General features: G+C 45.9%; 1 protein-coding gene across 2 annotated transcripts in view; it reads left to right on the top strand.

Annotated features, from left to right (window-relative positions):
* Positions 1–12,090, top strand: part of SHISA9 (shisa family member 9) — a 278,295-nt gene that overhangs the window by 249,602 nt on the left and 16,603 nt on the right. The window contains exons 3-4 of one of the 2 annotated variants that reach the window (XM_060648542.3): positions 1,474–1,629; positions 9,329–9,376. In XM_060648542.3, coding sequence (XP_060504525.3) covers positions 1,474–1,629; positions 9,329–9,376 — 204 coding nt within the window. The remainder of the gene's footprint in view (positions 1–1,473; positions 1,630–9,328; positions 9,377–12,090) is intronic. The other variant, XM_060648543.3, reaches the window with a different exon arrangement.

Below are 12,090 nucleotides of genomic sequence, written 5' to 3'. Positions count from 1 at the left end.
TTTTTCTGTCTTTGCAAATTACAACACGCAGATTTTCTTTACCAAAAATGCTGTATTATTTGCATTGCTTTCTCATTTTCTTTTTCCTTCCTTAACAGTATAAGCCCCAAGGAACTATCCAGGTTGACGTGTAGAGTTAACACATCTTTCTGTAAGATTTTTTTTAAGTTTATTTATTTATTTTGAGAGAGACAGAGACAGTGTGAGTGTGGGATGGGCAGAAAGAGGGAGAGAGAGAGAATCCCAAGTTGCCAGCGCAGAGCCTGATACAGGGCTTGAACTCGTGAAACTGTGAGGTCATGACCTGAGCTGAATCCAAGAGCTGGACTTACCTGGCTGAGCCACCCTGGTGCCCCAGAGTTTAACTCGATTTTAAACACTTTTTTTTAAGCTGCATGATATCCCATTGTATGCATGTACATATTGTGTATGTAATATGAATGTACAATAATTTAATAATTCCCATATGTATTTTTTTTGAGAAAGATAAGAGAGAAAGTGGGGGAGAGGGGCAGAGGGGGAGAGAGGGAGGGAAGGAGAATCTTAAGCAGGGTCCATACTCTAAGCAGAGCCCAACTCAGGGCTCGATCCCATGACCCTGGGATCATGAGCTGAGCTGAAATCAAGAGTCACATGGGCCATCCAGGTGCCCCCAAGAATTCCTGTAATTTTAGGAGCTCATGTTGTTTCTGTGTGTGTGCATATATTTCACCTTATAGACAATGGTGCAGAGAACATCTCTGAACAAATATCCATGTATTCTGATGTCATTTCTGTAGGCTCATTCCCTAGAAGTGGTATTGTTTGGTCAAAATATGCACTCACTTTACATTCTAAGACACACTGTCATGTTCCTTTCCGCAAATATGGCAAATTGCGTGCCCACTGTGAGTTGATGAGACCACACAACTTCCCACATCTTTACGACTATCGGTGTACCTCCCCCCTCTTACTCAATGTTTGCCAATTTCTTGGCGAAGGAACGGCTTCTCGTCATTGTTCTGACTTGCATTTCCTTGACTGTTACTGAAGTTAATCATCTGTATATAGTTTATTTTTTAATGTTTCTTCATTTTTGAGCGAGAGCACGAGATTGGGGGAGGGGCAGACAGAGAGGGGGACAGAGGATCTAAAGCGGGCTCTGCGAACCCGATGTGGGGCTCCAACTCACGAACCGTGAGAGCGTGACCTGAGCCAAAGTTGGACGTTCAACCAGCTGAGCCACCCGGGGAACCCCTATAGTTTTAATAACAGAAATAGCCCCTGCAATGGTAGGGACCTTAACACATCTATTTCAGGGGGAGATGAAAAGTTCTAGGCCCACCCATTGCCCTTTATTCACCCATCCCCTGCTGCTCTCGCTCTCGTGTCCCCAGGAGGGTGGGGCATTTGGGACCCTGCGAGGGTAGGTTGCTTTGCATGGGAGGAAGGTCCCGCCCCGTCTGTGACCACCCCCTGTTATCTTGCTTGCAGATGCTACGCAGATGAACAACGCGGTGCCCACCTCCCCTTTGCTCCAGCAGATGGGCCATCCGCATTCGTACCCCAGCCTGGGCCAGATCTCTAACCCCTACGAGCAGCAGCCGCCGGGCAAAGAGCTCAACAAATATGCCTCCCTGAAGGCGGTTGGTAAGTGCTGTTCTCTTTCTCCCCTGCTTTTCTGTACTTTTCTCTCCCCCCCCCCAAACTGTTTTTTCTGCTCCTCTCTTTCGTTCTACTTCTCGTTTTCTTTTCCTTCTTCTCGTCTCCTGAACTCTGTGTCTCCGTCTGTCCATCTCTTTCTCTATCTCCCTCTCTGTCTCTCTCACACATATTCTTGATGTCTCTACCTGGGGCCCAGGTTACTGTGAAACAGTTGCTTTCCCTATGACAAGCCAGGGTGGGGGTTGGGCAAGGGACACGTGTGGGGGCTGTTTCCTGGGACAGAGCGCGCCTGGAGGCTTATCTGGACCCACAGACACCTCAGCCCCTTCGTCGTCCACCATCTGCCCTAGTGAATCCCCAGGACATAGAATCCAGGACACCCGGTGTCCGAGTGTCTTGCCCTGTAGGAGGTAGCATCCATCACCCCGCAGTCACCCTGTCTCTGTGAAGTCAGTAAGTGGAACGCTTCTGCTCTTCCGGATTGGGCACGCAGCCTGGAGCTTGTGCTAAGTTCTGATCAAGTTCTTATCGATTGCACGGGACATTTTATACATCCTGCCTCTTTTTCTCACAGCGGTCCAAAGAGGAGGGCACAATTATTATCCCAGTTTTCAGATCAGGAAACTAAGACTCAAGGGGTCTCCTTTACCTTGGTCCAAATCAAGCAGCCTGTGGATTTTTATTACTCCAGAGCCTATCCTCCCGCTGCTAGCTTCCCCCGGCCTTGCTCCTCCGTTAGTCCCTTTCCCCAGCTCACACATGAGGGAGCGTCACGTATGATGGTGTCCCGGGCTTCCGAACGAACCGTGTGGGCAGGAGTTCTATCGGATGGAAGCAGCAGCCACAGCAAAGTCACACTTTGGGCAGATGGACTCACAGGCCACCTGCTTGCTTTTATTATCAGCTACTTGTCTTCATTCCTTCCCTCGCAACCACGCCCCTCATCAGAGATGGGATGGGAGGTGTTTGCTGATTGATTCCTGTGTCCAATATCTTAATTCCATTACAAACGGACACCAGAAACCAAAGCCCAGACGCTGTGACGTGTCTGTGATGCTGGAGGTGACCATGGTCTCCAAACATCGGAGGCACAGAGCATCTTGGTGGCTCGGCAGAGGGCCAGGAACATACTAGGAGCTCCGTAAGCGTTTGAATCACAAATATCTTTAGGAATTCATGTCTCCCCGTCTCCTAGGGCTTCCAGATGGAGTCCCTCAAAGATGGGCAGACCAGATTTCTAACCCCAAGGACGCAGGCTGAGCAGACTGACACAGGCTTTTCCAAATCCCAAGCCCTGCGAGAACTCATATACCAGTTCCTGTGTTGCATGTTGAGTTTCTGCACCGAACTCAGCCCTTATACACACCCCGTGACCACAGATTCCCCCCATTCCAGATCACGTGTTTGCACAGCATATGCATCCTGAGCGTGTTTAAGTAGACTCAAATATTAGGAGGAGGAGCTGCAGGCTGTTGCCTAGGAGAGAAGGAGTCAGGGCATCTACACCAATGTAGCTGTGGAAGCCTTCATACACTGTGTGGTGCCCTGCCCCTCCCCGCCCCCTTCCTGAGCCTTGCCTTTAGGTGACAAGTGGCATCTGCCAGTTCCATTTGATTCTTCTTTTGGCATTAAAAAAAAAATCAACCCAGACATCCTTTTCCCTTTGAACTGGTTACATTCCCCTAAACAACTTATTTCTTCAGCTTAGGCCTGGTGTCTTGTTCCCCCTCCAAACCCAGTAGTTATTTGGGTGAATCATAGATGGATATTCCCACAATGCTCCTTGATTTTTCCCCCAGATTTGTACAGAGATCCTGCCCATAGCACATGTCTACAGTGCATTTAGAATTCCATTTGCAGTTTTGCCCTCCTTAAGTAACCCTTTCTTCCATAAAGGATGGAGTTCTGTAGTGTTTACTGAATGAATGATTGCGCTTGTCTTTGGCATGAGTCCAATCATAGCTCAGTTGTAAGGAAGTACCCCTAATCTTCTAGAAAACTCTGAAGGATCTTACATAAAGAACCCTCCTCCATCCTGGATATAGTTGATGTGCCCCTCTTCTTCTCTGTCCTTCCTCTCTGGTTGTTGTGGGAGTTCACAGACTTTACCTGAGTCGCCGATGGTCTTGTGACTCTCCAGGGAGGAGCAAATTAAAGGACTGCCTGACCCAATGGGTTACCCACGTGTCCAGCATCTGCCTGCACAAATGAAATGCAGATCCTGGGCTAAGTGCTGTTCGAAAGGTTTTTTATTAAGGCATAATTCACACCATGATGTGTGTGCGGATGATGAAATGCATTTCATTAGCAAAATCATTACCACCCAGGAGAGAAGTTGTTTAAAAATTTTTTTCCTTTGAGAGTTCTGCAGCCTTCGATAAGCAGATGCATTTTCTAAAAATTCCCAGTAAAGAAGGAAGGACTTGGACAGCCTTTAGGGTTAACTGCCAGGTTCAAAAATACCCCTGGAAAATAAATTTCTCTTGGTGGCTTTAATATCCAGAACATGGGGTAGTTTCATGCAGTCACTGAAACTCTCTGACCTCAGCTTCTTCATGTGAAAAATGAGGAATGAAAAGCGAGGAAATTTTAAAATAGAAAATGAAACAATTCTACTCATTCTAGTTATTAGAATACTGTGGGCCATTAAATATGTCCCATCCATTCACTGCCAACTCCAGAGAGAAAAGAGTGGTAACTGTTGGTACATTTATTTTATTTTATTTTATTTTATTTTATTTTATTTTATTTTATTTTATTTTATTTTATATTTTATTTTACTTTATTTGCTTGTTGAAATCACACTCATTAGTGTTAAAAAATTTTTTTAGTGTTTATTTATTTTTGAGAAAGAGAGTGTGAAAGGAGGAGGCGCAGAGAGAGAGGGAGACACAGAATCCAAAGCAGGCTCCAGGCTCTGAGCCGTCAGCACAGAGGCTGATGCAGGGCTCGAACCTGCGAACCATGAGATCATGAGCCAAAGTCAGACGCTTGATTGACTGAGCCACCCAGGCACCCCAACACACTCATTAATGTTTAAAGAGAGCTCTTTTTTTCTACAATTCAGGGATATAGCATGTGAGTACACAATGTTCTCTGTTCCCAAGGGGTTCACTGCCCAAGTGTCAGCAAAAGATTAGCACACATTAGGGAAATGTTAGCAGCTAAACTTCATCAGATTTTGTACAAGGAGGTATGATGGGGTTGGATTATCATTTGTTTCATTCATTCATTCATTCATTCATTCATTCATTTTAGACATTTAATCTGGTGTCCCTTGATTGTAGGTCCCATTGAGGCATGAACCAAGTCTGTCCCATTCATCAATGCATCCCCAGCACCTAATACCATGCTGGGAACTTACAAGTGCTCCCAATAAGTTTTTGTAAAATTAGTGAATTAGAGCGTATGGTGAGTACCACATCAAGTCAGGAGCATGAGATGATCAGCAAGATGGTGGAACATGGCATGGCCTCTGCCGCTGGTCAGGACGGAGTTTAAGATCTCTCTAGATATTTTCAGGCTCTTTCTGAAATTACCTAACCTCCTCAGGTCTCAGTTTCACCCCTCTGTAAAATGGAGATAATAACAATACGGAGCTGATGGTTTGTTGGGTAGATTCAGTGATACATTGCACAGAATGTGTTTAGCCTGACATACAGTCAACCTCAGTAATACTGGAACATATTAAAGTTTCCAGACCAGAGTTGTTTGTTGGCCATATTTTTCCTCAGATCTCCAAGATATACTGATGCCTTGATTAACATGCAGTGGCTCAGGTGTCATTTTGAGGGAGGGAGAGTTTATTCCAGTTTGATGGGAAAGACATACAAGGAAGCTAACTCACACTGAGGATCTGATAAAACAAACAAGCAAGCAAAACAGCAAATGACGTTTTTGAGCCGTTCTAAGGACCAGCAGTCAGCCAAACCTCTTTACTGCCCCATATCTCCTGAATGACAAAGATCCAGACATATGGCTACTACAGTCCATTAAAAAAAGATTCCTAGTCTCCTCCAACTGACTCTCCTTCCTAAGTTACAACTGCGGATTTAAACATTGTAGTTACATCCTCCACCAAGACTGAAGACAAAAAGTGTGTCTTGTGGTAGATTGAGTCGAAATGTAACCTGAAGTCTCCGTTAAGCACACGAGTTCCCTGGCTTGAGCCTCCAGTTTGATGGGTAGTTACGATGTGAAGAACCCACTTTATGGTTCTTCATAGGCAATGTTGATAGGACAGAGGTGTTTGGGAAAATGTCCAGAAGGCTTACCTGCTGGTTCAGAGAGGGGTGGTTCCTGTCTCCAGAGCTGGAAAAAGACCATACTTTCACGTAATTTCTGATGGACCTTGCATACAGAAAATTGACTACGCATTAGCATTTATCGCCTCTTGGCCCCATGTCCAGTTTTTTCCTCTAGGCACGTAAGACTTAAACTCCTGACCACATTTATTTTATTTTATTATTTTATAATTTTATCTACTTATTTATTTATTTAATATAATTTATTGTCAAGTTGGCTAACATACAGTGTATACAGTGTGCTCTTGGTTGTGGGAGTAGATTCCCATGATTTATCGTTTACATACAACACCCCGTGCTCGTCCCAACAAGTGCCCTCCTCAATGCCCATCCCCCATTTTCCCCTCTCCCCCACTCCCCCACCCTCATCAACCTCAGTTTGTGCTTTGTATTTAAGAGTCTCATATGGTTTGTCTCCCTCCCTCTCTGTTTGTAACAATTTTTCCCCCTTCCCCTCTCCCATGGTCTTCTGTTAAGTTTCTCCAGTTCTACATATGAGTAATGAAGACATATGATATCTGTCTTTCTCTGCCTGACTTATGTCACTTAGCATAATACCCTCCAGTTCCATCCACATTGCTGCAGATGGCAGGATTTCATTCTTTCTCATTGACCTACATGCCCTTTAGATGCTTCATTGCAACCCTGGCTTCTCAGTGAGAGAAAGAGACAGGGCATACCAGCATTATTGATAAAGTGCCATGGTGCCTTCATTTTTACATTAAAATTTTATTAAGAAGATATCTTCTTTGTTGCTATTTGACAGACAAGGGGCTCTTGCCAGAATCCTGTTCCATTTTCCAATGGCACTGTTTAAAACCACAACAATGCACTTCAACATGGCAGCAATTTCCTCTTTCGTTTTGCTGTATGAGTCATGCATGAGAAACCTACCTGATGCATGAGACCTCAGCCATGGATTGACCTCTACATGTTTAATTTTTTTTTTTTTTAAGTTATGGCAAGAAGAGGGCTAACATCATTGAAGTCTCAAAACACTATACCTCTGAGGGAGGTATTGTTCCCAATCTTTGGCAGATGAAATTAAGCAATTTTGGCAGGTGAAATTAAGCAATTTTCCCAGTGTCTTCCAGTAAATGGCAGAGGCAAGAATCACATTCAGGATTACCTGATTCAGAATCCTGTGTTCTTTCCATGACATGATTTCATCTTCCAGAGGGCAATTTCTGGCATCAGAAGGCTATAACCAGACTAAAAAAAAAAAAAAAAAAAAAAAAAAAAAAATGGGGAAGCACCTTTCCCTCTTTTTTGGAGGGAGGATTATTTATATTGAGTTATCTTTCTTTGTTTGAAGTTTAAAGTTTTCCCATGGTGCTGAGTATAATTGAGGTATAATATATTTAAGGTATACTGCAGATAAGGTAAAATTTATATGTAGTGAAATCTGCAGATCATAATTTTACAGTGGCATGATTGTTGAAAGGCACATACTCAAGGATAACAAACATCCCAGTAAGGATAAGAAGTATTTCATCACCCAGAAAGTTACCTCACGTTTGTTTCCTCTCACCGCCTTTGATTCATCCCCCTTTAATAAGTGTTGAAGTTTTTCCACCCAATAAATATTTATCTAATGTCAGGGGTAGTGGCACCAAGCATGTAGTGGGACCTTACGTGTATATTTGGAAGCCTGTGTGCCACCTGATTAAGTGTCCTTATTTTCAGTGGATTTATGAAAGAGAACTTGTTACCACCTTGCCAGAGCTAAGCCCTGCCTTAGGTGGGGATAGGGGTGACCATGGCATGGTTCCTGTCTTCAAGTGATGAACTTGGCTTAGGGGTAATGACCTGTTTGGCGTCCGTGACTCAGTGACTCAGGCAGTCTTGTGTCCACCCACACAGGAAGATTTGGGGCCACATCACTATTTCCAGATGTCAATGAACCTGGGCGGGTCTCAACTTAATTTTAACTTCTTCACCCTCCTGTCCCTTCGTTTCCCCTCTGTTGTGAATAATGAGGGTGTTGAGTTCATATCGGCAGGGGGAATGTGGCAATCTGAGCGTCCTTTGGCATGCCTACGAGGCCAACCAGAAATGTTTAAATGAGACCGGATCTGTGCCCTGTAATCTTTCACATCACACAGAATGTTCCCTGCAACTCCTCTCAGCTGGCAGCCTGATGTCTGTCTGGAAATTGTGCAAAAATGCTGAGAACTTGGGCTTTTCAGGTAGATTCTTAAGAAAGGAAAGGGGAGCCAATGGCACACACTGATTGGTGAGGCCTCTGGCCAATGGACAGAGGCTGCTGCACAGACACGTGAGCAGGTTTACCCCCCTTTGAGTAAAATCCAATCTTACAGAGAAAGTCTAACAAAGACAGGCTTAGGGTGTGGCCATTGCCCTTCTTAACATTCTTTACTTTACACAAGAGGTTACCAGGGAGTTTTCTTAATAAAGTACCATCACCCAGGGCTCATTCAGCACACCTGAAATGAAATTCAACTTAGAGAAACTGATTTCTAAACAAAATTCCAAGCATTATGTGATGCTTAAATAACAAACTTGAATCCTGTAGCATTTAGGGGAATTTCCCTCCCTTAGGAAGAGTGACTCACAGAGAAACTTGAATTTGTTCGTTCATTCATTCATTCATTCATTCATTCAACAGTATTTTTCTTTCTTTTTTCTTTTTTCTTTTAATGTTTTTATTTTTGAGAGGGGGAGGGTCAGGGGAGGGACAGAGAGAGAGAGGGAGACAGAGGATCCAAAGCAGGCTCCATGCTGAGGGCAGAGAGCCCCATGTGGGGCTCAAACTCACAAACCCTGAGATCATGACCTGAACCAAAGTCGGACGCTTAACCGACTGAGCCACCCAGGCGCCCCATCAGTATTTTCAAACACAGATTATGCGCATGGACAGTCCCTACCCCTTGGGTGCCTGCCACCCAGCCTGTAAAGTTGCAGTCACTGCAGAGCCTGGCCCAACCTTGGATTTCCCTCTAACTTTTTCAGGAGAGGGATTGCAGTAAAACAGGATCCAAATGTATCTTGTCAACCAAGTGTTGTCATTAGCGAAAGTGACCTCATGCAACTCACATTTCCCTTTCTTTCTTAGAGGGTTGAGATTTAGAGCCAGATTCACTGCCTGAGAAGTCTCTCTCTCCCTGACGTAACTGAAAGCATCTAGGCCTTTTTCAAGGGACTTCTTCTGACCCTCTGTTGGGTGTTATCTTGATGCTGCAGAAGGAAGTGCCTACAGAATCACATTTGCCCGTTTGGTCTCTCGCCCTGTTCCCGGGGCCCCTGAGGCCTGCTCCCCACCTGCCTTGGAGGCTGCGGCTGGGGCCGGCAGCAGGTGAGGGCAGCGAACACGAGAAGCCGGCCAGCAGATCAGCATCTCTCGATTGTTATTTTTTTAGGAAGTTCTGATGGTGACTGGGCAGTGGCGACGCTTAAGTCACCAAAAGGTACTGTACGGCTCTTTCTAGCTCTTTTGTCTAGGTCTTGTCACATTTGACATTAATCATTGGAAGCACAAAGTGTCCTGGTGTCTGTGTGTGACCCAGTGCCACACGTGTGTCCCCATTGGGTGGACCTGAAATCCGTCTAAGTTCCAGCATGTAGGTGTTCTTGTGTGTGTGTGTGTGTGTGTGTGTGTGTGTGTGTGTGTGTGTGTGAGATGTATCTGTGCTCTGGGCTGTTGGAGAATGTGCTACCCGCCCCCCTTCTCAATATTCATTGCCTGAAGGAAAATGTCCCTATCAGACACCATCCAGGTAAGACATCCAGGAAATGTTTTATTTTATTTTTTTTTCAGAAAGCAGCCCAAGCAAACTAGCAAAACACAAGGTGAATTAATGCAGGGGAGAAAACACACCTTGTGAGGCAGAGATAAACACAGTCAGGTTCTTGGCTCCAGGTCTTGGGGATGATTTAGCCTTTTTGCTCTGTTCAGCTTTCCTGAGGCGGTCTGGGGAGAATCAGGAGTCCTTTACATGGAGTCTGTGAGTTTAACCAGCTGGGTGGCTGGACCAGGAGGTAGCTAGCATCTCCTCACTCCCTACCATGTGCCAGACAGGGTGCTGGCCCTTTGCATCATGTTGTCACTAAATTCCCTGATGACCCAGCCGTGCAGGCAGTGTCCTTCCCCTTTAGCGATGAGGACATGGGCGTCTGAGGGAGGGTGTCTCGCTTACGTCCACAGCTGCTAAGTGCTGGCGTTGTAGTTTGGACCCGCATCCGTCTGACTCACATGCCTAGGTTATTTCCCACCTGAGTGTGATGGGAGTAGCTCTTTTCAGAACAGATGAGAAACTCTGTTCCCTTCTGCTTTCACTCCATTTGCTTTGTTGGATTTGGCGGTGGGGAGGATGTCACTGACCCAAGGCGGTGGAGGCAGAACTGTTTAGTGACCTTGGACTGGGGAAATTAGAAGGCCTCACAGGGCTCTAGACAGGATACTGGCAGTACCATTTTTGCATTCTTGAACGATAGTTTTGGTTTTCAAGTGGAGCTAGGATTAGGGGCAAATGGCCTGGAGGTAGCCCCCCCTCCCCCCCCCGCCCCCGCCGCCCCCGGAGGCTCCTACGATTACCCAGGTGGGCGGTGGCCTGGGCCAGGTGCATAGAGAACACAGAAGACAATGAAGTGGGAGACAAGGGACTGTAGAAGGTCATGAGTATGTGCCTGTGAGCAGGAAGGAGGGAACAGTGGGCCCTCACTGGTTCTCACATTTCAGCTCCTTGAGCAGCATCAGCCTCCCCCAGAGGATTGTTAAAACCCAAATCCCTGGGCTCCATCCTAGAGCTTCTGATTCACTGGGCTTTGGGCTGGGCTCGAGGAGTTACATTGCCACCAGGTTCCCAGGGGATGCTGCTGGCCTGGAGACCACACTTTGAAAACCACCACAGTAGAGAAATCTTGCTGGGAACTAGCACCCTCTGGTTAGGTCTCTAAAGATCTTTCTGTGGGCTGAGGGTTCTGATGAGGGGAGTTTGACTAGTTCTCAGTGGCTCAGAAACAACCTGAGCTCTGGGGGGAGCATGGAAGGGAAGGGGATGCACTGTATTCCCATATCCACAGAGAGAGCCTTAGACCCACGAGTCTGCTAAGGATCCCTTGACTACACAGTTGTTGCTTTTAGAGAGGCAGATTTTTGGGTCTTGCATTAGGTAATAACTGTTTACATGTCAACATCCATTTTTAGAAAGGCAAACAATTTGGAACATGACAGACCGACTAATTTGAGGCATAAACTTTTTTTTTCTCTCCCGTGTGAAAAACAAAGCCATTATGATTCCCGTGACAGCATTTAGAGGCAGTCAGCACCCCTGTCTTTATATCAGCTTATTGTTGTCTGATGCATTTAGGAAATATTTCAGGATGGGTCAAAAGCAAGGGCTTGGAAGCTGTTTTTCCACCCAAACTGGGCTAATTTCACCTGTCCTGTTAAATGCATCTTTATTTATCCTGCCTTGTCTTGGGGGTGGGGGGGGGGGGGAAGGGGTCTCAGAGTTGGCCAGGCCCAAGTTCCTCTAGAGTCACTGATCTTTCTCTAGTGTTCTCTACTCAGTCTCTAGACCCTGAGTCTACATGAGGAAAGGGGTCTCAGAGTTGGCCAGGCCCAAGTTCATCTAGCGTCACTGATCTTTCTCTAGTGTTCTCTACTCAGTCTCCAGACCCTGAGTCTACAGGAGGCATGATAACAAGGTTGGGGAATTTGGATGGCCCCTACCTCCCACATGCCGCTCCCTTCTCAAAAGGGAGACACATGCAGGGTGTGATGGGTTTAGCCCCAGACACTCCTGGGTTACAATCAGGCTCATCATTCAATACTCTTGTGACCCTCAGCAAGTCAGCCAACCCCTCTGAGTCCCTGTTTTCTGATCCGCACAACAGAGACCAGACTGTCACCCACTGCCTAGGTTGCTGTGAAGATAAGGTAACGTGTACAACACGTGGTGCGGTGCCTGGCATACGGAAAGTGGTAACCACATGAAGGCTATTACTGGCATCATTATGACTATTTCCAGGTGAACAAATTAAAGGCTCTGGAAAATCTCGTGGTAACAAAAACTGTCAGACTCTACCACGTCATTTCCCAAACACTTTTGATGTCTGGTCTCTCTCCTCTTCAGGAAACGCAGTTAACCTCTTCATAAACAGGGGCATGAATGTGGCT

The sequence above is a fragment of the Panthera onca genome, chromosome E3 (assembly GCF_046562875.1).
Source record: "Panthera onca isolate mPanOnc1 chromosome E3, mPanOnc1 haplotype 2, whole genome shotgun sequence".
Taxonomy (NCBI): Eukaryota; Metazoa; Chordata; class Mammalia; order Carnivora; family Felidae; genus Panthera; species Panthera onca.
The sequence above is the reverse complement of the archived record's forward strand: the minus strand, read 5'-3'. Positions and strand labels throughout refer to the sequence as shown.